Here is a 24,632-nt window from a genome sequence, read left to right as displayed (position 1 = left end):
ATTGTGTGAGTTTGAACATGTGTCCATTAGGTCTATGGACTGATTTTTTCCCCAGCATGATTTAGATTGAGCAATAAAAGCCCCACTTTTATTCCATAGGTTGGGATCCTCACTATACAGCTGTTGCAAGAGCACATTTTTCACTGGTTTCAAAAATAATGATTGATAGGCAGCTTAAACGTCTTCAAATCAACCATTATTGGGTTCAAATACACATTTAGATTTCTGAACAGCCATCCACAACAACCAGAATCCATAAGGCACAAATAGCTCAATGAGAGAGCAGCAGTGTGATTCACATCAATGCGCTATGTAGATATCAATAATAAGTTCATTCAACGTTTATTCAAGGTGGATAGTCTTTAGATGCTGACAACAGTTGCACCATTGGAAGACATAGCTTGGACTGTAGCCTACAAAATACTATTCCTGCGATCCATCAAACACATTTGGTGTGTCATCATAGTGGTTTCTGACTTGTGGTCAGACTCGCTCAGGTGGAACAAACTTGAACTTGCGCCTTCTTTCAATGCTGATTTGAATGTCATTCAGAAAACAGAGAAGGGTCAAATATTGTTTTCCGCAAACATCCTTTCTGAATGTAAAAGTAATCCTCAAAGTAATTATCTGTAATCTGATTACAATATTTTTCGCTGGTAACGGAATACAGTTACCGTTTTTGTTGTAATCCCTTATTCCGTTACTCCCCAACCCTGATGATATTCATCAAGGTGTGGTATAGGGTTGTGATGCATGACTCAAGTGTAAGTTAGAATTCACTCATAAGTGAAGCTTACATTGAGGGTGCCCAGTAGGATGAGAGTGGGGCCGATGCCGAAGCAGTATATGGAGCGCAGTATGAGGGCCACAGTGAAGGGCCTGAGGCCATAGCGTTTGGAAAACATGCCCATGACAGACAGACCCAGGAAACCCCAGAACAGCATGGACAGCATCGAGTCATCTATTGCACCTGGAGGACAGCAATCACATTGGAATCATCAATATATAAAACATTTACATGTCTCAGTTTCTCATAATTATTGTCTTCAATAAGTACAGAGGATAATGACTACGGGCGCACACACACACACACACACACACCTTGGCCTGAGTCGTAGGGGTAGAAGAATGCGATGATGAGGTTGATGAAGACGGCCAGGTTAAAGGAGATGCTGCCCCAGGTGCTCATCCTGCGAGAGAACCAAAACAGCACCGGCATACCTGAAACACAAAACAACACTCTCCAGTCTTCTTCTATCATCAAACAGCATGGGATAGAGAGGAAACGTCGAGGCCAGTGGAAAATATCTACTGGATCAGCTGAGCCTGGCTTACTGCGCAGCTTCTTCTGCCACTCCATCTCGTTGTGGAGGAAGGAGGCCTGCTGGAAGAAGTGTGTGACCTTGCTGCCCTGCTCGTCCTGCTCGGTGGTGTTGAACACACGGAACTTGGACTCCTCCGTCAGGAACTCACAGATGGGATGAATGGGAAACACGATCTGCTCCATGCTGCGGTCCTCACGCACAATCTGACCGGACGAGAAGGGACAGACAAGTTAGGACAGGGGTCTTTCGGTCCTCTGTAGCTCAGTTAGTTGAGCATGGTGCTTGCTATGCCAGGATAGTGAGTTTGATTTCCCATGACCAGCTGTACATAAAATGTATGCATGCATGACTGAGTCGCTTTGGATAAAAGCATCTGCTAAATGACATTCATTATTTTGATTGTTGTTATATTATTATCATTCAATACGTTTTGCAGTGGGCACTTCAGTTGAACTGAACTATTTACAATTTGAAAGATTGACTACTGTAGTAGGGGTGAGTTGAGGAAGAAGGGTAGACACCTCTATCTGTGAAGTGTGCTGCTCATAGAATTCCAGTGGGTCCTGCTCCTCGCTCTCTACCGGCACGGTAGATTTCAACATTTGAGAGAGCGGCCGATTGTTCAGGTTCAACTGCAGGAGGGCAACAGGACAAACATTAACAACAAAAATAATACTAAAGAGCACTATCAGTGGATCTGAGCAACCTAGCTTTCCCCATTCAGCTTGTTTCAATTCTACCTCCACATGATATACTTAAAGCAGTAAAACATGAGAACCCGGGGATTATCGCGTGATAACTCTGTTCGCTTCAGGCCAGGAACAGCTTTTAGGAGGGAGTTATTACACGATAATCCCTGGTTTCTAGGGCCTTATTGCTTTTATAAAATGGTTACCAAAAGATTAAAAAATATGAGACATTTTTTTATTAAAAACATTATTTTAATGAGTAAATTTGTTTTTGCATTCTAAAATTGCTACCCAAGTGGGTTGGTTAGTTATTTTGTCATGTTTTGACCCAGTAGTTAAAACTATTAATTATATTCATTCGACGTTGCTATGCTAAACAAATCATTGGAATGTAGCTAGCTAGCAGATATTCAATGATAATGATTTATTAACTGTCCAACATAGGCAACAACTATTATGGTTGGCGAGTCCAAAGTTAGTTGGTGATGTTAATAGTGACGTTTCTGTTGATGGCACACGAGTGGAAGAACTGTCCATGGTCCTGGCGTTGGTTGGTGACAGCCAGTGTTGTTTGCCTCTTCTTTGGCGGAGAATGGGACGTTCCACTCACATTGTTGCCGGTTAAAATGGCATTCCAGCGCTTTTTTTCTCCATGTTAGGGGCTGCCAATAACTATTGAGAGAGCTCTCACAGCCATTATTTCCCTTGCCTCCATACCCGCATTGGATGACTTTTGCATTCTGAAGTTACTACCCAAGTGGACTGGTCCTTAGTTATTTTCTCATATTTTAACCAGTCGTTAATTCTAATCATTCTATTCATTTGACATTACTATGCTAAACAAATCATTGGCATGTAGCTAGCTATCAGAGATTCAATGATGACGAGACAAATACTTCAATAAATGATTATTTAAGAAATCCTTAAGTCTATTGACACAGCTGTGCGTCAATCTCAGGAACAAAAATCAGTCAATTTAAACTGCATCTCAATCCTCATCAGCCTATTTCAGCCATCCGCTACAGCTCTGTTTGTCAGACCAGGAGACATCCCAAAAACATCTGTAGCATCCGAACGGTTTGGCCTACTAATATGACCATATTATGACAAACGCGATGGTGTTCTCCGTTTTGCTCTATGACCCCCACAATTGTCAAGGGACTCCTGTGAAGGTAACCAGCTACCAATTTTAAAAAATTAACTGAAGTATGGAGGCGTTTGTGTGTCCAAAAAACACAAATATTTCCTGAGCTTTCTTACATCTCCTAGATATAGGACAGACACTTCAAAACCTTATTCCTTATGATATTATTGACCGTCTGTTTTTCCATTTATGAATGTGTTATTCAATGTGTTTTATAGTACTAAAGCCCAAATGCAATATTTTATCCCCAAAAAAACGTTGTACATCTTTTTTTAAACTGAGGCAGGGTAGCCTAGTGGTTAGAGCGTTGGACTAGTAACCGGAAGGTTGCAAGTTCAAATCCCCGAGCTGACAAGGTACAAATCTGTCGTTCTGCCCCTGAACAGGCAGTTAACCCACTGTTCCTAGGCCGTCATTGAAAATAAGAATTTGTTCTTAACTGACTTACCTAGTTAAATAAAGGTAAAATAAAAAAATAAAAATAAAATAAAAACCTACAGGGGTCCTAAAATGCTAAATCAAACACTAAATGATCCATGGTATGACCATCTTAAAACAATTCCACATGTTAGCTTAGTAGAACCCCCACCCCAAGGCTTAGACTTTTACAGGTTGATACATATCCAATAGGCCTACATAGGCTGGTTAATGAATTCATGGAATGCTGAGTGTTTACGGATTCCATGGTGAATTATTCTTTTCACTATCATTCTTGGGATAATGGAGATATTGCATTTGTAAAATGATACATTGTTGCACAGGTCATAGAGCCAGACATTTCTGGCATTTCCCAGAGGGAGATGAAGTTTATGAATTTCCTGCTTGGGCTGCAGGACAGTGGATTTACAACATTAACACATCATGGTATTTTACGGGGTTGTACCACAACACCCGCATATCAACCAATCAGCATCCAGGATCCAAACAACCAGTTTCATAAGACTTTTTAGTCTCGCTTTATGCTGAACCATTTTCAGGCATGCAAACAAAGCACAGATATGAAAATATCCCCATGTAACGCTAAAATCCGTTGTTAAACAAAGGTTTGCAGTGAGTCACTGCTGCCATGAATGCGAGCAGCTGCAGCACAGAAGTGCAGAGTGAGGCAACTTCCTCTTCTAATGAGAAGACCAGATATGCTGAAGCTTGCCTTGAACAAATACCCTGACTTCAAATAAACACATATTAGAATGTCTGCAAAGAATTCTGCCCAGAAGGGAATGAAAATACAAAAGTGATCAAATGAACGCAACAGCTGACAGAGAGAAAGGGACATTCAACCCAACCCCTCTGAATCAGAGAGTTACTGTTCATTTTTTTAATTGTTTATTTCACTTTTGTTTATTATCTATTTCACTTGCTTTGGCAATGTAAACATGTGTTTCCCATGCCAATAAATCCCCTTAAATTGAAATTGAATTGAGATAGAAAGACACTCACCATAGAGGATATGCCCTCCTCTCCCTCCTTGGTCCTCTTTGCAGGTTTCAGCAGATTGAGCAGGATCTTATTGTGCCTCGCCAGCTGACCAAAACATGGCCCACAATCATAAGCACAACATGTGAAAGCATTATTCTCTAACATGACCTTGTTACGTTATAATAGGAGTGCATATATATATATATATATAAATATACACTCCATTATTCTGAATGGGACAGTTACCTGGAGTGCCAGGATGTAGATGTTGTGGCCGACCTCTTGAGGTGACACCTCTCCACCTTCACATTCACTCTCCTGCTGGTAGGCTTTCTTTATCACCTTCACCTGGGGACAGTATGACACTAATGTTGACTGGTGTATTCTGTAGTGTGCTGCACCTTGATATGTGTATACAATTGCCGTTTTAGAGGCTAGTTAGTATAAAAAAAAAGTGAGGAGGAGAATGAGGAGGAAAAAAAGAGAGCGAAGAAGAAATAGAAATGGGTATTTGCTCTGACCAGTTCCCGAGGTCGGAGGTTGAACAGTATCCTCTCTGCATTCTCATTGTCATGGCGACTTTCCATCAGAGCCAGTAGCAGCTTGGAGGCGTTGTCCTGGAAACAAAGACACAACACTGTCACCGACCATGTCATTTCAGAGTGGGGACACAGACGAGTGAGTGGGGACACAGACGAGTGAGTGGGGACACAGACGAGTGAGTGAGGACACAGACGAGTGAGTGAGGACACAGACGAGTGAGTGAGGACACAGACGAGTGAGTGAGGACACAGACGAGTGAGTGAGGACACAGACGAGTGAGTGAGGACACAGACGAGTGAGTGAGGACACAGACGAGTGAGTGAGGACACAGACGAGTGAGTGAGGACACAGACGAGTGAGTGAGGACACAAAAATCTGTAAAAAAGAGAACAGTAGGTGAAATGAACCTTGAGCTGCAGAACCATCTCCATGCGGTAACGACACAGAGGACTGATGTCATTCAGTATGAGGGCTGTGATGATGTCGATGCCATTCGACTCATGGGTCACTATACAAGTCTACAAAAACAAAGCACACCTAGAAAGTTATTATAATTTTTGTCAAAACAACCCTGTGTTATTTGTCTGAAACCTAACGGAACTTTGAATAAACCTCATTCCTGGCGGCATGATCAAAGTTAAAGTAACAATTTCCGTAGCACTCTGTGTGTGGCTATCTGACCTGGTTCTCCTGGCAGGGGCCCTGGCAGTACTCTGTGAGCGTCTCCAGGGTCTGGGTGATGAGGCCCACGTTGCTCTCATTGATGTAGAGGCCCAGCAGACCCAGGCCTCCTGTGGTGCTGCCACACATGATGTCCAGGAACTGCAATGTCTCACATACCAGGTTGTAGTTGGTCTTGTTGTTCTGGCAGCGAAGGAAGTTCTGGGAGAAGGATGGTCGGACAACAGTATTGTAGGGTCAAAAGGTAAAACAGACCATAACAGTTTTATCACCCCTATCTACTAGCTACTTCTCAGGGGAGTTTATGTATAATGACATCAGTCTGTTTAGACCTCAGCAGAGAGCAGTATTAGCAGTATCAGCTGTATAAGTGGTGCTTGTTCTTCCTCTCACCTGTAAATCCTGGTTGTGGTTCTCACAGAGCAGCTGGAGGAAGCGCAGGATGGGTTTCATAATGATGATTGCAGGGCCCATCTCGGTCTCCACTTCCTTCTGCTCAGGCTCCGAAGCCAGGGCAGTGACCTGGGCGATGGAGGGGACCAAGAGAGGCAGAGTAGTCGCAGGTAGAACCAACCCACCAGAGCCTGTCAGGAACAAATACCAGGGAGGGCACCATGAATAGAGTGAAGTGACAGTTCAAACACACCAACAACATCCTTACCATATGCTTATGTAGCCATTGACACAGAATCATTGTTTTTCATAAAATGACCATCACTATTTTTTATAATCACTACAATCTAAACCTGCATTTGACTATCTAAGATCAGAGTAGTGTCCCGCTCACTGGTCTCCAGGTCTTTGTTGTCATTGGCTTTGTTACTCATCTCCCCCACGCTGACTGATACGTTGGCCTTGATATCCATCTGGGCGTTTTTCATCCGGTCGTGGAGGACCTTGAAGAACTTCTCAGACTTGTTGTCCCCCATCATCAGCTTGTAGAAGGAGTTCTGAAGGACATTCACAGAAAGGAAGAGGATCAGTGCATTAAGGAAGGAATCACCATGCACCTTCTCCGTACAGTAGGCTATATGTGTTACATCTAACCTGGATCTCTGTGTTGCCCCCCTCCAGCAGACATATGGCCAGTTGGATGCTCTCCTGGAAGATCTTGTCGTTCTTGGTGCTCATGACGAGGTCAGTAAAGAGCTTTGTGCCACCCTCCCTGTCCAGGCGACACTGGACTGCAGCTACAGCCGTCCAGTCTCTCTCCTGCTCAGCACCTACACATTAACACATGGTAAATATATACACAATCCGTAACGATCATGTTATAAGCCTAATATAAACAAACCTGTTGCTCCAAGGTCAACCAGATCTCCCTTGCTGTTCTTCTTGTTGGTGAAGAGGTAGTTCTGTAGCAGCACCTTCCTCAGTGCAATGCCCTGATTGGAGAGGCATTCAGTCACACAGAGACATGGTTAGCATACGCTCACTGAATAGTTTCTTACCCAAATAGTACCTCAATAAGCACTTTCATAAAACCTCTAATAAAGTTCCAATGCAGCCTTTTGATCTCAATATAAAATCATTTCTGGGTAACAATTAAGTGCCTTACAGTGATTGTTCCATTTTTACAATATCAATTGAAAACAAATAGCTTCTTAGCAAAGAGCAATTTTTCAAGCAATCATTTTCATAGGATTGTCTGGGAGCGGTCTGAGTGGGGAGGGGAAAACTGAAACCTAGCTGTTATTGGCAGAGATGTTTGGAACTCTCTTTCTTATTGGTCTAATGATGTCACCAGGCAGGCCAAAACTCCATCTCCCCAAAACAGGCAGACGTTTCAGGCGGTCTTTTCAAAAAGCTCTTATACTAAAAGAGCATCATCATAATATTCACAATGTCACAGTATTATTCCAACCAGGTGTGGAAATATATACACTGAACACAAATATAAAGGCAGCATGTAATGTTGGTCCGATAATTCATGAGCTGAAATAAAAGATCCCAGAATTTTTCTATACACACAAAAATTGTATTTCTCTCAAATTTTGTGCACGAAATTGTTTACGTTTCTATTCGTTCCTGTTCCCCTTTGCCAAGATAATCCATATCAAGAGGCTGATGAGACAGTGATCATTACATAGGTGAACCTTGTACTGGGGACAAACGGCCACTCTACAAATGTCTCAAGTTTTGAGGGAGTGTGCAACTGGCATGCTCACTGCAGAAATGTCCACCAGAACTTTTGCCAGAGAATTATTGTTAATTTCTCTACCATATGCCTCCAACGTCGTTTTAAGGAATTTGGCAGTACATCCAACCGGCCTCACAGCCGCAGACCACGTGTAACCAACCAAGCCAGCCCAGGACCTCCACATCCGGCTTCTTTACCTGTGGGAACGTCTGAGACCAGCCACAAGGACAGCTGATGAAACTGATGACTATTTCTATCTGTAATAAAGCCCCTATGTGGGGAAAAACTTATTGTGATTGGCTGGGCATGGCTTCCAAGTGGGAGGGCCTATGCCCTCCCAGGCCCACCCATGGGAGCACCCCTGCCCAGTCATGTGAAATCCATAGATTAGGGCCTAATTCATTTATTTAAATTGACTGATTTCCTTATATGAACTGTAACTCAGTAAAATCATTGAAATTGTTGCATGTTGCGCTCATATTTTTGTTCAGTATATTAAAAGGAAATTAAAGTTTTTGACTGCACTGGGCCTTTAAATACACTCAGATATTCTATTGGTTGATCTCCAAGACCTACACTGACTGGTCATAAGTCTTTACCTTCTCGTCAAAGTCCAGTGTGCGTATGAGCATCTCCTGCAGGGTCCTCAGAACCTTGATACAGAGCTTCTCCTCTGAGCTCATCAGGGCTTTAGTGTGTTGAATCAGTCTGGGTTCATAAAAACAGTGTTAGACCTCATCCATACCATGCCAAAAATGCTCTTTATTGCACTTTGCAGTGAGTTTGCATGGGTAAATATTTGTATGTGTAAATCCCAGTGACTGTGTTGGTAAATAAACACCATCATCCCCACACCATAGTGACATATCATTGAGTTCAAAATGGCACCCTATTCCCTATATAGTGCACTACTTTTGACCAGGGCTTCCCTTAGGGCTTTGGTTCAAAGTAGTGCACTACGTAGAGAACAGGGTGCAATTTCAGATGCAGACCCTTACTTGGAGATGAAGCCTCCTGATTCGCAGCGTTGCCGTGCGTCCGTCCCCTCCAGGAAGAGGAGTTCAGGCTGATGCAGGACGTCCACCAGAACAGACAGCTCTGCGTTCACCAGCGGCTTCAGACGCTCCTCCAGGGTGTTGATGATGTCCTGAACATCACAGCATAGATAGAGGGACAGGGAATATACCCACTGTGTCAAACACCAAACCCTCAAGAACAGGGAACAAACCAGAAAGAGACAGAGGCCAAGGAATGATGTGTAAATCGGTTGTGGCTTTGTATGGCTGAATAAAGTGATGGGATAGAGGAGGGGGAGAAGGCAGCAGGGTAATTAATGGGTAGTTTTAAGGGTCGAACCTGCAGCTTCTCGATGATGTTCTTGTAGTCCCAGGGGTTGTTGGGGGCGGAGGGGCGGCTGGAGCGGGTGGAGCTCTTGTAGTTGGGGTTGGAGCGGGACAGAGAGTTGGGAGCACTGCTGCTCAGCATGGTGGTGATCTGAGACTCCAGGTCCAGAGGCAGGGAAATGGAGCGGTTCTTTGCTGCACACACACAGGATTGGGGAAAGTCAACATTAACTTCAAAAGGTACTCCCACTCAAACCATGTCGAAAAATCTAAAGTCATATTCACAAAGCAATGCAACCCTAGTTTGACCCTGTGTGGCTCTAAATGTAGCCCACCTCTGGGCCCTGCAGCAGGCCTGTTTTACCTGTCATAGCCAGGGTGCGGATGCAGGTCTCCACCAGGCCTCTGTGTTGCTGTTGCAGCCAGGGACATTCCAGCAGGCGCATGCTAGACTGGAGCAGCTGTGTTACTATGGTGTGGTGGGTCTGGTTACAGGCACAGAGGAAGGAGAATCACACGACGAGAATTCATGACATGTTAAATGACTACACAAATACTGTCAGACACAATACAAACAAAAACACACTCTACTAAACAGTGCATTACAGTAAACTTTATATCAAAGCCTCGGAGTAGGCAGGAGCATCAGAGCTGACTGACCTGTAGAGAGGTGCTGTTTTCAGAGAAGGGGGAGCTGAAGAAGGCATTGATGGTATCAAACACCACGTTGATGATGTACTTCTCCAGGATGGGGTCAGTCAGACGCTTCTCTCTCTTGTTACACACCTAGAGGGAGAAGAGAGCTGTTAGAGATGATGAAACTTGTGGGAGAGAGTGGTCCCACTGACTGGGGAATGAGACTTACCCTGGCCATGTCCACAGTGAAGTCCTCAAACAGTTTCCAGATGTGGTTGCTGGTGTAAATCTCCTTCATCTCTACCTCGGTATCTACGTAGCAGTGGTTCACAAAGTTCACGTAGGCAACCTTCACCTGAGGACCACAAGGGTAAACAGGAACACACACACACACACACACGGCTCAGGCCTCTGTACATTTTGTAATGATAATCGTTTCCATTACCTTTGCAGTTGTATGTCTGCCTTTCATTGCATGCTGCTGTGGTTTTTCGAACTGAGGACGACGTAGGCTACTAACTAATTGTATACTTGCTCCATTTCGGACATACCTCTGTGATGCAGTCCTCGTGTGTGACCACTCTCACCACATCCTCTAGGGGCAGCAGCGAGGTACATTTGATCTCTGTGTAAACGTTCTTTCCCTCAGCGCAGGCAGATAGCAGCTCTACCAGAGAGATGTGGTAGCGCAGGGGGCTGTGCTCCTGAACCCCCTCCCTGGACTCTGCCATCAGCTCCAGCATGGTGGCAAATGATGCCTTGTCATTATAAAACACCACTACATCCTCACCAGCGTTGGTTAACTAGAGGGGAAAGCAAGCACACCGTGTGGGATAAACAATTACATCATTGCTGATATGATTAATGTGGCTTGTGAGTGCTTGGAGGTGGTTAATCTGTTATTTTTCAATTACTCATCCGGGTTTCGCACAAATATTTGATTGTAAGACAGACTAGATGTTTCGCTAAGATTTTATAAACATTTAAAAACTGCAGTCTTATTTACATATTTTCGAGGATTCCATACCAATGAAGAGAGTTCAAAGCAAGTTGCATGGGAGGTTGTCTTACCTCAGTCATGATCATGTCCTGGCACTTCTTCACGTACTTGCCCTCGGCCTTGATGATAGTGTGCAGGAAGTTGAGGTACTGGACGTGGCGTCCGTGAGTGGCCAGGCAGTGGATGAAGTGCTGCAGCACGTTCTCACTGATCTCTGTACACAGCTGGTAGTTATTGCTGAAGATGTGCTGCACCGTCTCTGCCTCCATGAGCTGGGGGGGGGGGGGGGGGGGGGGGGGGGGGGGCGAGAGAAAACGGAGAGAGAGAAAAGGACATTATGTCTGATGAAAACAGGACGGGTGGAAGTAGAAAAGCTGTGTGTGACTTCACTCACTCCTGGGTTGAGAAAGAGACTGAGGTTCTTATGGAGGAGCATCTGGTTCTCCAGGTTCCCCATGCAGAACTTCTGCAGGAACAGGTGAGTGCACTTGATGATCCCCTGCATCTTGGTGTCATGCTGAGAACCAGGAAAGTGCGTGAGAGAGAGCGAGACAGCGAGGTAACGTTAGTCCAATACTATGTGTTTGGTTGTCAGAGTGGGGGTAAGGCACAGCTCACGTACATCCCTCACCTGATCGTATGACACTTGCAGCAGGTCCAGCATCACTTTGTGGGCTCCCATGTTCTTCAGAAGTCTCTGCTGTTTCTTCCACACACCCGAGCTGCACATCTTATTCAGACGCTCCAAGATCTGGGGTAAAGAGAATGTCTTCAGAAATACGGCCAAACACTACTCAACAGTGCAGTATTGTTGATTTTGTGTCGTACATATGTTATGGTAGAGTAGTGTCTAATAATTGGACCCCAGGAAGAGTAGAGGTGTGCTGGAACAACACACACACACACACACATATATAGTTGAAGTCAGAAGTTAACATACAACTTAGCCAAATACATTTAAACTCAGTTTTTCACAATTCCTGACATTTAGTCCTAGAAAAAATTCCCTGTCTTAGGTCAGTTAGGATCACCACTTTATTTTAAGAGTGTGAAATGTCAGAATAATAGTAGAGAGAATAATTTATTTCAGCTTTCATTTCTTTCATCACATTCCCAGTGGGTCAGACGTTTACATACACTCAATTAGTATTTGGCAGCATTGCCTTTAAATTGTTTAACTTGGGTCAAACATTTTGGGTAGCCTTCCACAAGCTTCCCACAATAAGTTGTGTGAATTTTGGCCCATTCCTCCTGACAGAGCTTGTGTAACTGAGTCAGGTTTGTAGGCCTCCTTGCTTGCGCACGCTTTTTCAGTTCTGCCCACAATTTTTCTATAGGATTGAGGTCAGGGCTTTGTGATGGCCACTCCAATACCTTGACTGTGTTGTCCTTAAGCCATTTTGCCACAACTCTGGAAGTATGCTTGGGGTCATTGTCCATTTGGAAGACCCATTTGCGACCAAGCTTTAACTTCCTGACTGATGTCAATATATCCACATAAATTTCCTTCCTCAAGATGCCTTCTATTTTGTGAAGTGCACCAGTCCCTTCTGCAGCAAAGCATCCCCACAACATAATGCTGCCACCCCCGCGCTTCACGGTTGGGATGGTGTTCTTCGGCTTGCAAGCCTCCCCCTTTTTCCTCCAAACATAACGATGGTCATTATGGCCAAACAGTTCTAGTTTTGTTTCATCAGACCAGAGGACATTTCTCCAAAAAGTACAATCTTTGTCTCCATGTGCAGTTGCAAACAGTAGTCTGGCTTTTTAATGGCGGTTTTGGAGCAGTGACATCTTCCTTGCTGAGCGGCCTTTCAGGTTATGTCAATATAGGACTCGTTTTACTGTGGATATAGATACTTTTGTACCCGTTTCCTCCAGCATCTTCACAAGGTCCTTTGCTGTTGTTCTGGGATTGATTTGCACTTTTTGCACAAAAGTACGTTCATCAATAGGAGACAGAAGGCATCTCCTTCCTGAGCGGTATGACAGCTGCGTGGTCCCACGGTGTTTATACTTGCATACTATTGTTTGTACAGATGAATGTGGTACCTTCAGGTGTTTGGAAATTGCTCCCAAGTATGAATCAGACATTTCTGAGGTCTTGGCTGATTTCTTTTGATTTTCCCATGATGTCAAGCAAAGAGGCACTGAGTTTGAAGGTAGGCCTTGAAATACATCCACAGGTACACCTCCAATTGACTCAAATGATGTCAATTTTCCTATCAGAAGTTTCTAAAGCCATGACATCATTTTCTGGAATTTTCCAAGCTGTTTAATGGCACAGTCAACTTAGTGCGTGTAAACTTCTGACCCACTGGAATTGTCTGTCTGTAAACAATTGTTGGATAAATGTATTGTGTCATGCACAAAGTAGATGTCCTAACCGACTTGCCAAAACTATAGTTTGTTAACAAGAAATGTGTGGAGTGGTTGAAAAACGAGTTTAAATGACTCCAACCTAAGTGTATGTAAACTTCCGACTTTAACTGTATATATATATATATATATATAAATAAACAGTGACAATGGGACATGCTAGCAGGATAAAGGAAAAAGTGACATGTCAATGGACACCAAAACACACATCTTTAACTTTCTGGTAGTTCTCATTGCTCTTATCCGACTTCTCTTTTTTGGGGGTCGCAACCTCTGAGGCCATCTAAAAGGAAATCAGAAGTACAATTAGTGAGAAGTAGTTTGTAGCTACTACATGTTATTACACACTTTCTTATCATAGATGGAGAAGACGTATCTCGCCCTCACCTCTACATTCTCTTTTTTATCCTTCTTGTCTTTCTTCCCCTCCCCTCCTCCAGAGCTGCTCTTCTTGTCCACCCAGAGCTCAGACTTCTCCACCATGGTGCGGAGACGGTCAAGGTCGCTCTTTATCAGCTTGTAGTTATCAACATCCTGGCCCGAGATCAGCAACTGGACCTGAGGACAACATGGAGACAGAGAGAGTGTCAGAGAGACGGTGACTGAGAGACCGGAAAATAACACAGATATAAATAATATATATATAGATACTGTATAAGAAAGGGAATAGCAGATACGGTACCAAGTTGGAGTGCAGGTCATTATTGGCCGCACCTTTGTTTACCATCAGTGATTGCAGATAGTTGTGTCTCCTTACCTGTTTGAATGTGTGCAGCACCTCCTGTCTCTGGCTGAAGTGTTTGAAAAGCAGCTGTAGAGCCCCAGAGACCAGAGGAGGGTAGTCATGCATGGTGAGATGGATCAGCACCCTCAGGAACATACGACCTCCCTCATCATCCACCTCCAGAATACTGTTCCCCTTCCTGACAGGAGGACACAGTCACAGGTTATCATAACAACACACTGGGGCAAAACCATAACATATGCTGGTGAGGGTCTACAGTGCTGTACTGAACCTACCCCACACCAAACATGGCCTCTGCCTGCTCTCCTATGTGCTGCAGGTTGATGGTGGCTGTTGAAAGAGAGTTAGGAATGTTGTGTATTTAGACGGAGAGATGAATACTGTATAAGGTATGGTTAGTGGAGAGCAATGGGTCCCTCAAATGGGCACTGCACTACCTGCTTGCTCCATTGATGTTGTAGCATCGGCATCTGCCATGGGATAAACATCAACAAACTCTTTCTTGAAGACAGAAAGCAGGAAGGAGAGCCGATAGTCCAGGCGGACATTCAGGATAAACTGCATATCAACAAGAGATAAAGAACAGCACTTAGCATAAAAGGGATACTTGAATGGGTCTAATTTTTCACAAGCGTAAAACTCAACAGTACCATTTCATGAGACGTGCTGGGTTCTAGTGAGCGCTAACCTGCAGGATTTCTAGTATTTTCAGCTTGGTGTCCATGACAGTGATGTCCTGTTTGTCGATGCTGTCCTTACTGCGGTTCTGGCCCTCTATGTTGGAAGCACTCCGGCCTGGACCTCCAAAAATGGACTGTTTTCTGCTCAGTACCATGGTGGACATCATCTGGCCAACACCATGGATGGAGCGCTTCATGTTCTTCCCTAACAGACAGAGTGGGAGTGGCATCCTTACTACAATGGTGAAAACCATGAGGGAACCCGAATCTGAACGTCTGTTGTGCTGATTTGTTTTATAAAATGGTGATGGGTGGTAGTTCTCGCATAATAATGTTAAACGCAGAGTAGAGGTGTTTCTCATTCTCTTACCACTGCCATCGTCCTGGAACATGGGGTTGATGAGGGAAGGGTTGGGGATGCAGTCGATGATTCCCAGAAGGGTCCGTGTCAACCTCAGCAGCTCAAAGAAACTGTAGAAGCCAAAGTAGATGAGGTGTCTGGCCAGGCTCACCACCTGAGGGGACAAAACATTCTAGCAGTTATCATGCTATCGGGGCTTTTCCGGGCCAAGTGGTAGAGAGCCAGAGAGTTCTCGTCTCAATACCAAATATAGGCAGCAGCGTTCTGGAGGTATTAACAGTATTGTAAGTAGAATTAGGAATGAGAAAAGAGAGAATTGATACCTCATAGGTCAGTTTGTTCTTTTCCTCGTCAGCGAAAGGCAAGTCATCATTGAGGACGTTGTTGAGGTACTCCTCCATGAACACCATGGTGTTGGCAAACTTGTTCTTCTTATTGTCTCGCGAGTCATCCATGTTGGAGTCATAACTGAGAAAGGGAAGAGATATCGAAGTATAGGAACACAACAACAATCAGTTAGATTGCAGTGACATTATGCGCAAAACCAAATCTGGGGAAACTATTTGAAGTCATACTCTTTAATTGTGATGGAGGTGGGGATCTCTGTCCAGAGACGGGCGAACTTGACGGGCGTGACCAGCTCCTGGGGGTCTCGGTCGACGTGCGCATGGAGCATCAGTCTGCAGAAAGAGGCGCGCAGGTCAAAGGGCAGTGTCTCATCCATCATGCACAGGAAGATGAGCTCCACATCCAGCTGCTTGGAGATCTCATCTATGGCCAGGTACTGGCGGTCCAGACACATTCGTGCATACAGCTTCAGCTGGTACCTACCATAAAAAAAAGAGAAAGGTTCGACAAATGAAGCATAGACAAAACGTCACCGTGGTTGGAATATTTCAGATCAGTACAACTTCCTTTTTAAACGATGACTTGTGCACGACATTCCCTTGTCTAGGAAATGAGAAGGACACTGATGTGACATCAGTGAGGAGTAGACACCTGTAGTACGTGAGCACGTTCTCGTCATGAGCGTTCCCCTGTCTGGCCTCCTGGGCTAGTTGTCTGATGCCCTTCTCTTGCTTCTCATTGGTCTTGTCAGTCCAGACCAGCCACACCTCATCATCGTCAGCATACTCCTCCATGCCCATGTATTCAGTGGCATTGGGAATCTCTTTGGGCACACGCCGTCTGCATGGACAAGCATAGGCACACACATTCAATCATACACACACACACATACATACAAAGGCCATCGCATGTTTAGGTAAGTGTGTGCATGTATGCAGTTTAGTAAAAGAGAAGTACCACTCACTCAGTCTTTATGAGGATGTCTTGGTTCTTGGGATCCAGCACACACTTACAGATCAGCTCCTGAGTGACAGGAATGGCCACGTTGTTGGACACACACAGATCTGACAGGTAGTCCAGAAACCTGAGGGGAAACAGGCCGATGTTTGAGATACACCACAACAGTTTTGAATGTACATGGGTATTATTTAGTCAGGGCGTCACTCTCCTCACCTGGGTTCCCTGTTCTTGCGGACCAGGCTAACAAAGGTCTCCACCTCCGTCTTGGTGATGTGTTTCTCCAGCAGCTTGCGGTTGTTGTGCAGCAGAGCAGTGATGGTGTCCTCAGCCAGGATGTCATAGCCAATCTGAGACTGCATCACCCCAAACTGCTTGGCTATGTGCTCCTGATGGGGCAAAAGAGTGAGACTAATGTGTCTTGGCAGTAAAGAAGGCCCAGGGATCAATAATTCAGTTTGGATAAACGACCGAGGGACAGGAATATGGAAGGAAAAAAGTATGCGAGACAATGTGGTGTACCTGGTTCTTGCGGTAGTCTTCCTGTGAGTGTCGCAGTACCCGGTAACAGAGACGGAACATGTACTGGTAGGGGGAATTCTTCTGGTCTGACAGCTCCTCCAATCGCAGCAACGGGCCCTCTGTCCCCTTATCTTTGAAAGGGGCCTTCAAGATCCCAAAGATCTTTGAAGGGACAAAAGAATAGAGAACTATTCAAGGGAACATGTGACAATATGGATATAATGACAAGAAATGATTACCTTATATGTCATCATCAGTCTAATGCAAGCCCGCTGGCTATTCTTTTTTTTCGGGGAGGAACTCAGTCGGAATAATAAAATACAAAAGCACAATTTCGAAATTTGCCTGTGCATCAGCAGTCACTCAATAGCCCATGCCAGCAATTTATTTATTTATTACTAAGTTAGTCTTGAGGCCAGCTATCTAAACTTGTAGTCAGCAAGGTTGAATTACCGACCGGGTTGGGGCCCATTGATCATCAGTTATCATATAAAAACTGTTTGCCTTCACCCTTTGGCAAAATGTGTAGAATTGCAGGAAATTAGCTGTAAAACTGCACATTTTCTCTCCGCTCCCTGTCAAAATGAGTAGAATTGCATGACATTTTTTATAAAATGGCAACATTTTCTCTACGCCCCATGATGATTTCCGGTTTTCAAAGTTGCCCATCCCTGGTCTAACGCAACCCAGATGTTTAAAGTGGGCCTTCTAACCTGTTTGAGGATGTTTTGTTCCCTCATGAGTTTCTGTCTCTCGCGGTTGGCCTTGGTCATCGCCACATCCAGGACGACCTGGCCGCTGTTGGGCGTGTCCACCACAAAGAACACCAGATCCTCCAGCAGCTTAATGGCAAATCTGCAGGGTCAAACACAGGACACGGTCGGACACAGCCGTTACTAGTCTGGCCCATTGGGTCTGGCCAGGGAACTATGCCATTGACTGGATTACAGTATAAACTGTAAAACAGCTGGCTTTAATCAAGTATAACATAGAGCTCACAGGGGAAAAGTTAGGTTTATTAGAAGAAGTTTGACTTCATAGATTCATTTGGGGCCTTTTCTGCAGATACTTTACCTTCTGTCATTGGGACTGATAAAGCCCTCATTGAACCTGTCCACTATGGTGCTCAACATGAAACTGGCATCATTGGCAAAGTCCAGATCCCGGATCTCCATCACTGGCACTGACACTATGGCAAATGCCTCCTTATCCTCCTTGGTAGGGCAGGTGCCCAGCTGAAACAAGGATATAACAGAAATACTGAGTCCAAATGAACTCAGTGTCACAGTAAATCAAGTGACATGGTTCTTACCATGAGCCGGATGGGTCTCTCCTCATCGATATCTATGGGCACGTTGGTACTCTGGATCCATGTGTTGGTGCATAGGTGTCTGAGACGCACATATGAATTCCTGAAGAAAGTTTACAATAGAAAGCCAGTGAAACATACTGTAGGTCAAGTCTTTGCTTCTTTATAAATAGATATATACAGTTGTATATACTGTATTGTACAGACTGTGCAGATGGGTTGAGGCCGATAGTGAGTTGAAGTGGTACAGTATAGTACCTTGGCACAAAGGAGTCTGTTTTCTGCAGAGTGGTGGGGTCTAGCTCAAACAAGGAAGCAATGTCATTCCCATGAGGCACAGCCACCAGCTTGTACTTTATCCTCTCACCCAACATCTTTAGTTTTCCTCTACTGTCCAGCTACAAAGGGCAGGGGTCAAGGGTTAGAGTTTAGCACATTGACTGTCACGTTTTAAATTAACTAGACATAAGTACTGTGAGGTCCAAAAAAAGGATGCATACCGTATCTTCACTTGCCGAAGTCTGGATTTCAACGCTGTCACCTTTATAACCCGGATTTTCCTAAAGCAACCACAACAACACATGCGCTCTAAAATGACTCTGCATCAATACAGCCCGTGTGATAACCAGAGCTCTGTGGTGACCAATATCCATGGTCCAATACTTGATCATGTTACCTCAGCTGCAAGATAGTTCCCTGTGGCAAGGTGTTTAAAGCGGTACAGACTGTTCCAGTGTCCGGCCCCTCCTCGACATGGGTCATGATGCACCACCTTGGAACACATCACACCATCAAAACAAACCTCAATCGTCATACCTTAGGCATTTAGCTGCTGTACGACAGAGCATATCCAAACTGGACTAGGATTCAAAAACGGCAAGCACGTGCGTGGGCTTGGGTGCCGTGCGTGTACCAACCTCCACTTCCCACAGGGCATTGGAGCTGGTGGCAGAGGTAGCAGACTGGCGCAGGGTGGTACGGAGGAACACATGCAGCTTGACCTTGTACTCGTCACAGGTCAGGAACTTCTCCTGCTCCGCATGGAACAACCGCACCACATCCCCCTGACCGGACACACCAGCAGAGACATCAAATCATATAAACGCTTCAGGTTAGAACGCTATTATTGTGTTAGGGTTGGAAAGTGAAGAAGAATCAATTACAATGATACAAATAGTGATAGTAATATACACACAAATGTTAAAAGGGGACTTACTCCTTTCAAGACTTCATCCTTGTGGTCACTGAACATCATGAACAGGTTGATTTTCCAGCTAGTATTGCAGTTCACAGAGTTAACCTGCAGGGGGACACACCTATACGTCAGCTTCAGCATACCTGTTCCCACTAGGTGGGTAAGCTGGATGGGTAAGTCAAAATGTACTAGATGGGTAAGTCAAAACTCGCCATATCGACAAAATGTACGAAAACAAAAATGAAGCTTTTCGGTATTAATTTAAGGTTAGGGTTAGCCATAAGATTAGCAGTGTGGTTAAGGTTAGGGTTCAAATCAGATTTTAAGAAGACAAATTGTAGAAATAGGTGGGGCTTATCATCATTGCTGGCAGTAACAACCGTTGGTTCTTTGCAATTGGGAAGTGACAGTCAGAAGCCTCACTCTTCCAGACAGATTCAGTCATGGATTAATCAGACAGTGTGGTTATGACTGGACTCTTACCTCTTTGCATCCAGCGTGGTCAGAGAGCTCATAGTTACTGGCATGTAGGGGCTGGCCTGCATTCACTGGGTTCAGGATCACCTTATCTCCTACCACTACCTGCAGAGGAACACAGAAATGAGCACAACAACAATTCCACAAGAAGCACAAGAACTCAAGTTGCAATAACCATGGTTTGAGGCTGTATAGTGTTTGTTTATATTTACATTGTTTACAAACATTGGAGTTGATTTAAGCTTATATTTTGGGTTCTGATAGGATACGACAGTTGAAGTAAGCTCATGAGGGATTTAATAAGTTATGTTCTTCAAGAATCAAATGGGTAAATATCATTCATTTATAAGTTAATAAAATAATGGATATAGCAACTGCAGATTGCCCCTGAAGATTGTCTGAGATTTGTGAGTGTGCATGTGTAAGTGAATGTGTGTATGCACTGGTGTTAAGTACTTAAGTAGTACGTTAAAGTATTTTTATTTAAGTTGTTGTTTGGGGTATCTGTACTTTATTTTACTATTTAGATTTTTCTGCCAACTTTTACTTCACTACATTCTTAAAGAAAATAATGCACTTTTTACTCCACACTCTACATTTTGAATGCTTATCAGGACAGGAAAATGATCTTATCAAGAGAACATCCCTGGTCATCCCTGCTGCCTCTGATCTGGCGGACTCACTAAATACACATGCTTCGTTTGTAAATGATGTCTGAGTGGTGGAGTGTATCCCTGGCTATCCATCAATAAAAATAAACAAGAACATTGTGCCGTCTGGTTTGCTTAATATAAGGAATATGAAATTATTTATATTTTTACTTCTGATACTTAAGTACATTTGAGCAATTCCATTTACATGTTATACTTAAGTATATTTAAAACAAAATACCTTTAGACCTTTACTCAAATAGTATTTTACTGGGTGACTTTCACTTTTACTTGAGTCATTTTCTATTAAGGTAACTTTACTTTTATTCAAGTATGACAATTGAGTACTTTTTCCAACCCTGTGTGTATGTGATTGAACGCAACTGCGCATGTCAGTTGAGTCTGTGCAGTAATACGAGTTAGGTGAGTTACATTGTCTCCGTTGGCCCTTAGCTTCCAGAAGGGTTGGATGAACATCCAGGAGCCCTCATTCCCCGTCCCGTCCAGGGTGACCCGCATGGCATTCTTCTCCAGCAGGGCAGGCAGACGCTTATTCACAGTCAGGTATTTATTACTCTTCATATGCAGCAGCTGTCAGCCAGGGCAGATCACACACGCAGAAAAACAGGCCACTGTTAAACCTCGCAAAACTTTCATATTGTGTCTGGGATACTGTGCTGTTATGATGGAAGCTAGAATAGCTCACTATCCCATTCAGGAATGGGAACCAGCCAGCCAGAAAGGGAACCACTTAAGAAGGAATGGTTGAAAGACCAAGATGAAAAGTACTAAAACCACGTATCAACAAACAGGATCCCCCTGCTGTTGTCAGTCAGAGATTATTATGTTCTACAGACAGGATCACCCTGCTGTTGTCATTCAGAGATTATTATGTTCTACAGACAGGATCACCCTGCTGTTGTCATTCAGAGATTATTATGTTCTACAGACAGGATCACCCTGCTGTTGTCATTCAGAGATTATTATGTTCTACAGACAGGATCACCCTGCTGTTGTCATTCAGAGATTATTATGTTCTACAGACAGGATCACCCTGCTGTTGTCATTCAGAGATTATTATGTTCTACAGACAGGATCACCCTGCTGTTGTCATTCAGAGATTATTATGTTCTACAGACAGGATCACCCTGCTGTTGTCATTCAGAGATTATTATGTTCTACAGAAAGTGCATTTCTCTCATTTCAATGGGAGAGAATGAATGGCAAATAGCACATCTTTCTTTCACTAAAGCTTATGCTAAGAGGATATTAAGGAGAATAAAGGAGTGGGGGAGACCTGAGGAAGCTATGCAGTAGGACTTACTTCCTGGAAGATAGTGACGTCACTAGATGAGTTGTACTGTATTGTATGCTTGTCATTGGTGTGATGTGTGCACTTGCACAGCCATTAACAGATTACAGCTATTGATCTCCTGAGAGAGAGCGACACCCACTTTGTCTACAAACCCTCCCCGCCGTCTCCCACCTCAGCCTGTCCGAATCAAGAGGAACGCCGCACTACACAGTCACAAGGAACCACACCTATAATGTCTGCCCAGATAAGAGAGGGCTCTTAACATTAACCCTTAACTTTATGTCCCATGTTTCTGGAAGTGCATAGCCCTTCATGTTTGTGTGAAGATAAGGCTTCAGTGTCAATATTGACCAGGTACAGGTCCAGTGAGTGGGAATCCTGGCCCCTAGACCTCAGTCAATACATCCATTGCTCATGCGATATTGAACACGGTTCTGTGCATTTTCCTGTGAATCATTAAACCTCTTTTCTTCATTGCGCATTCGGTGATGAAAACAGGGGTTAGAGGTCTGATGATGACTATCAACTGTAGCCTTTCTATGAAATTAACAAAACTCTCAAATATGTCATCATTCAAGTTCAGACAAATATTCTTGTTTTAACACAGACTAGTGCTATATATGCAGTAATCTAGGCTATGCTACATAGGCATTTCATGTGAAATGCCCAGCGGCAGGTATTACTGGAAAACCTGTGCAGTCTTCTCTCTCAACACTTAGAATCTCTTTAGAATATGAACACACTGAGAGGAAAATCTGACTTCACCTGGCTATGGTAATGACAACCTGACACACAGGAGTGACATGCAGAAACATGCCGTTATGGACCAGCTATTAAGAGTCACGATGAGGAAGAGTTGATTGTGAATCACCCGACTGACTATCACACCAATCCCTGTAACTCGGGGCCAATAACTCCCCTTAGTGAGTGATGCTGCATCCTTAATGTATTAAAACACAGGTGTTCTGAGAACCATCCCTGATCAATACTGTGCAGATGTGCTCAAACCTCAATACTTTGCCAGACCCATTCTGTTTTGTGCTCTGCAGACCCTTCACACTCAGAATGTGCCGGTGTGCTCAAGCTTCCCCTCGGGTACAAGACCAGCCATTCATTGATAGTGGCCTATCACAACAGAGTTACAGTAATTCCATTCACCAGAGTAGGGAGAAGCATAAGCTGTTGAACACCTGAGGGTCTGCTTACCTAAACAGTGCTGCTGGGAACTCCAACCTTACCTGAATGACAGTGCCATATTTTACTACATCTCCGTGGACTTTCTTGTTTTCGGTCTCATTCTGTTTTTGCTCCAGGTTAGAGGCATGCTGTGGAGTAATAAGGACAAGGTTACATCCGTTTCAGTGTTAGTCCAGTGTACTGCATCTAACCTAGTGGTATGATCCTTGGTAGTATATTTTACCTGTAGTTTCTGAAGTAGCACAACATCAGCGATCTTGTCCTTCTCGTGCTTGGCCTGCTTGGCTTTCCAGAACTGTTTCTGTGCAGAGTAACGGTTCATGGGACACACTTTGAAGAGGCAGTCTGAGACAAGAGAGTGGGTTCAAGGGTCAAGACTGCTATTCAGGGGACTGGTGAGTATTCAATGTAATAGCTGTTTTGGTATCAAACTTAAATACCTGTATTATGGGAAGGAGAGCTAGTGGTGAACTTATCACAGATTGATTACTATCCCAAGATGGCTGCCATTATCCCAAACATCTACTTTAATAGTAAAGATGTGCTGGGTCACTGTCTGAGCAAGTATATATCACTTCCACATAAAAAGCATCATGTCCTTGTTAAAAAGCGGGTAGTCATTTGCTCCACACCCACCATAGGGGAGAGTGGATCTGGGCGTCTGGTCAATATTATACTTCCTATCCTCAGAGGGATATCCTGTTTTTAAAAGAGCCTAATACTGGAGGTTAAGGGCTTTATCAGCTGGCTGTCTGTGTGCCTTGTGAGTACAGTACAGTAGTTGTTATCTGCCACACAGGCCTGACAGGAAGCTTCTAGAGCCACCAAAACGGCAAACATCTTTAAAAATGTCCGTCACTCATCCCTCTGCAAATATTGAAATTGCTTCTTTGATACAGTCAATGTGTGGCAGGATAAATCTTTATATAGGGAAATCATGCAAACAGCTGACAGAATACTATTCATATAAAACCATTACATGGGAAACAATTAGAGTGTAATTAGACTATGACACAGTTGTTGAGACTTATGGGTCAACATACATTTACAGCCACGTGAAAGACTAAGTACACCCTTTGGAAAGTGGTATTTTCTTTTACATATTTGGACACATGGATATTTGAGCAGAATTCCAACCACATTCATTGATAAAGGTAAACCAATTTAACAAATCACACAAAAAAAAAATACTTTGAAAATGTTCAAATATATTAAAATAAATGCTATTTCCTTATGCAGGAAAAAATAAATGTACACCCCTACCTTTACCATCACCTAAAATGGCTACAATTCAGATTAGGTGCACCAAAACAGGTGCAAATCATTAGGAAATCATTAGAGAGTACCTTGAGAGGGTCTAGCCTTCCATAAAGATTAGACACTTGGTCTGGTTTGTTATTAACCATATGGGTGTATGGAAACACATCATGCAAAGATCAAAATACCTATCCAAGGCCCTAAGAAGAAAAATGATTGATGCCTGTGAGTCTGGGAGGGGTTACAAATCCATTTCCAAGCAATTCGAAGTACATCGTTCCACTGTCCCACGGATCATCTGGAATTTTCTCCATTTGTAG

The 24,632-nt window shown here is 43.8% G+C and overlaps 1 protein-coding gene across 1 annotated transcript in view; it reads right to left on the bottom strand.

Moving 5' to 3' along the window:
• LOC139416498 (inositol 1,4,5-trisphosphate-gated calcium channel ITPR3-like) overlaps nucleotides 1–24,632 on the bottom strand; it is a 47,842-nt gene that overhangs the window by 5,950 nt on the left and 17,260 nt on the right. Inside the window, exons 3-50 of the mRNA XM_071165171.1 lie at nucleotides 23,279–23,400; nucleotides 23,097–23,183; nucleotides 20,976–21,134; nucleotides 19,900–19,998; nucleotides 19,438–19,521; nucleotides 19,139–19,285; nucleotides 18,898–18,993; nucleotides 18,722–18,781; nucleotides 18,480–18,619; nucleotides 18,225–18,324; nucleotides 17,987–18,147; nucleotides 17,626–17,767; nucleotides 16,913–17,074; nucleotides 16,607–16,779; nucleotides 16,398–16,517; nucleotides 16,085–16,273; nucleotides 15,661–15,912; nucleotides 15,409–15,553; nucleotides 15,095–15,239; nucleotides 14,733–14,929; nucleotides 14,482–14,602; nucleotides 14,320–14,374; nucleotides 14,057–14,222; nucleotides 13,687–13,857; nucleotides 13,508–13,582; nucleotides 11,552–11,671; nucleotides 11,315–11,437; nucleotides 10,992–11,192; nucleotides 10,472–10,723; nucleotides 10,150–10,275; nucleotides 9,945–10,070; nucleotides 9,649–9,769; nucleotides 9,298–9,479; nucleotides 8,940–9,088; nucleotides 8,541–8,649; nucleotides 7,096–7,186; nucleotides 6,849–7,024; nucleotides 6,589–6,751; nucleotides 6,195–6,385; nucleotides 5,802–6,002; nucleotides 5,528–5,638; nucleotides 5,099–5,194; nucleotides 4,824–4,925; nucleotides 4,599–4,682; nucleotides 1,847–1,957; nucleotides 1,336–1,528; nucleotides 1,102–1,221; nucleotides 798–970 (exon numbers count right to left, since the gene is read on the bottom strand). Of these exons, the coding sequence (XP_071021272.1) occupies nucleotides 798–970; nucleotides 1,102–1,221; nucleotides 1,336–1,528; nucleotides 1,847–1,957; nucleotides 4,599–4,682; nucleotides 4,824–4,925; nucleotides 5,099–5,194; nucleotides 5,528–5,638; nucleotides 5,802–6,002; nucleotides 6,195–6,385; nucleotides 6,589–6,751; nucleotides 6,849–7,024; nucleotides 7,096–7,186; nucleotides 8,541–8,649; nucleotides 8,940–9,088; nucleotides 9,298–9,479; nucleotides 9,649–9,769; nucleotides 9,945–10,070; nucleotides 10,150–10,275; nucleotides 10,472–10,723; nucleotides 10,992–11,192; nucleotides 11,315–11,437; nucleotides 11,552–11,671; nucleotides 13,508–13,582; nucleotides 13,687–13,857; nucleotides 14,057–14,222; nucleotides 14,320–14,374; nucleotides 14,482–14,602; nucleotides 14,733–14,929; nucleotides 15,095–15,239; nucleotides 15,409–15,553; nucleotides 15,661–15,912; nucleotides 16,085–16,273; nucleotides 16,398–16,517; nucleotides 16,607–16,779; nucleotides 16,913–17,074; nucleotides 17,626–17,767; nucleotides 17,987–18,147; nucleotides 18,225–18,324; nucleotides 18,480–18,619; nucleotides 18,722–18,781; nucleotides 18,898–18,993; nucleotides 19,139–19,285; nucleotides 19,438–19,521; nucleotides 19,900–19,998; nucleotides 20,976–21,134; nucleotides 23,097–23,183; nucleotides 23,279–23,400 (6,689 nt within the window). The remainder of the gene's footprint in view (nucleotides 1–797; nucleotides 971–1,101; nucleotides 1,222–1,335; nucleotides 1,529–1,846; nucleotides 1,958–4,598; nucleotides 4,683–4,823; nucleotides 4,926–5,098; nucleotides 5,195–5,527; nucleotides 5,639–5,801; nucleotides 6,003–6,194; nucleotides 6,386–6,588; nucleotides 6,752–6,848; nucleotides 7,025–7,095; nucleotides 7,187–8,540; nucleotides 8,650–8,939; nucleotides 9,089–9,297; nucleotides 9,480–9,648; nucleotides 9,770–9,944; nucleotides 10,071–10,149; nucleotides 10,276–10,471; nucleotides 10,724–10,991; nucleotides 11,193–11,314; nucleotides 11,438–11,551; nucleotides 11,672–13,507; nucleotides 13,583–13,686; nucleotides 13,858–14,056; nucleotides 14,223–14,319; nucleotides 14,375–14,481; nucleotides 14,603–14,732; nucleotides 14,930–15,094; nucleotides 15,240–15,408; nucleotides 15,554–15,660; nucleotides 15,913–16,084; nucleotides 16,274–16,397; nucleotides 16,518–16,606; nucleotides 16,780–16,912; nucleotides 17,075–17,625; nucleotides 17,768–17,986; nucleotides 18,148–18,224; nucleotides 18,325–18,479; nucleotides 18,620–18,721; nucleotides 18,782–18,897; nucleotides 18,994–19,138; nucleotides 19,286–19,437; nucleotides 19,522–19,899; nucleotides 19,999–20,975; nucleotides 21,135–23,096; nucleotides 23,184–23,278; nucleotides 23,401–24,632) is intronic.

Source organism: Oncorhynchus clarkii, chromosome 9 (genome assembly GCF_045791955.1).
Source record: "Oncorhynchus clarkii lewisi isolate Uvic-CL-2024 chromosome 9, UVic_Ocla_1.0, whole genome shotgun sequence".
Classification (NCBI taxonomy): domain Eukaryota; kingdom Metazoa; phylum Chordata; class Actinopteri; order Salmoniformes; family Salmonidae; genus Oncorhynchus; species Oncorhynchus clarkii.
This window is presented reverse-complemented; position numbering and strand designations above follow the sequence as displayed.